Source organism: Cyprinodon variegatus, unplaced genomic scaffold (assembly GCF_000732505.1).
Source record: "Cyprinodon variegatus isolate N-32 unplaced genomic scaffold, C_variegatus-1.0 Scaffold1075, whole genome shotgun sequence".
Classification (NCBI taxonomy): domain Eukaryota; kingdom Metazoa; phylum Chordata; class Actinopteri; order Cyprinodontiformes; family Cyprinodontidae; genus Cyprinodon; species Cyprinodon variegatus.
The window spans coordinates 97,920-99,413 of NW_015151528.1; the positions used below are offsets into that span (position 1 = coordinate 97,920).

General features: G+C 39.6%; 1 protein-coding gene across 2 annotated transcripts in view; it reads left to right on the forward strand.

Annotated features, from left to right (window-relative positions):
- tbc1d25 (TBC1 domain family member 25) overlaps positions 1-1,494 on the forward strand; it is a 20,307-nt gene that overhangs the window by 7,218 nt on the left and 11,595 nt on the right. For both annotated transcript variants that reach the window (XM_015400128.1, XM_015400129.1), the window contains exon 5: positions 1,034-1,222. In XM_015400128.1, coding sequence (XP_015255614.1) covers positions 1,034-1,222 — 189 coding nt within the window. The remainder of the gene's footprint in view (positions 1-1,033; positions 1,223-1,494) is intronic.

Sequence of the window (1,494 nt, forward strand, 5' to 3'; positions counted from 1 at the left end):
CATTCGATTTCATCCTGGACACTAAAGAAAATGGGCTAAAAGTGTTAAAAACCGGAATTCTCCTTTAAATAAAATAGTGTTTTTTTTCTACAACTGCTGTGAGTTTTCATGACTCATCAGAACCATGTAAAAAAACAAATCCTGCAGTCCATCATCAGATGTAAATGCACTCTCGCTTTCATGCTTATATCATTTATGCGCCCATTTAATTTAAAGGTCTGTATGTAACATAACACTTGTACTATTGTTTTTTTGTAGAAAAGTGGGGAATGTGATGTAATTGGGATCTGTTAATACTGGGGTATTGTGATCTGTGGAGCAGAGAACACTGTTTTTTTACAGCTATGAATTAGAGCAGCTTTGTTGGTCATATTTTAACCAGTTTTCTTTGTTGTTATGAGCAATGCGCACTTCTCTGCATACACCAGTGTTATGTCGGTCAATGTTTCTTTGTGTTTTATTTTTAACATAGAAACACAGCATCAATAAAAGTATGCAGGGGATGAGGCCTTTTTGTAGTGCTTCTCGGGAGAGATGCAGGAACTCTATCTCCACAGACAGCCGCAGCCATAGGCTAGCTAAGTTGGCTACTTGAGCTTTTTTGCAGTTTATTACACGCACACACAAAAAGGTCTGATGCCTGCCCTGCTCTAATGAAAACTGAGACAGAACCCCCTGTCTGTATTTCTTGGTTGAGGGTAATTCTTTTCAGCACCGTTTACTTAAATTTATTTTTTTTGTCTTGGGTGCACTAGCATTAGCACAAAGGTCAGATAAATCCAATCCGTACTGAAAAACACAGTTTTACTTATTTACTCTTTCTCTTCAATTTGGTCAGCATAAAATTCTCTATTTAAACTGCAGTTTGAAAGTAGTGAGAAAGTCCTGGTCCTAAAGTTCTTTACTGAGCTGAAATTTAAACATAAAGGATCCCCAGATAAATGGGTTTTTTTCTTTTTTTAAAGATTTGATCATGTTAACATAGTCCTGTACACATTTGAATCTAAGTCTTTGTCTGTCGGGTTACTTACAGGTGGGACGAACCCTTTCCCGGGTTCAGCAGGCCTTCACCTGGTCTTACGGTGAGGAGATCAAGCCTTTCAAACCTCCACTGAGTGACTCTGAGTTTCACAGCTACCTTAACGGGCAAGGTCAGCTGACACGGCCTGAAGAACTCCGGCTGCGCATCTACCATGGTGGGGTGGAGCCATCACTGCGAAAGGTTTCTTATTTTCGTCACGTTTTACTAACAGAATAGATCTACAGGCTCTTTATATTCAAGAGCTTTATAAATGGCTGCCATTTTAGAAACTGAATTACCGTATTTTCACGACCATAAGGCGCACCGTACTAAAAGGCGCAGTCTCAATTATGTGTGCCATTACTGTATTTAACACACACATAAGGCACCGGACTATAGGGCGCTGGTTTTACACTCACCTGCCACTTTATTAGGTACACCTGTCCAACTGCTCGTTAACACTTAATTTCTAA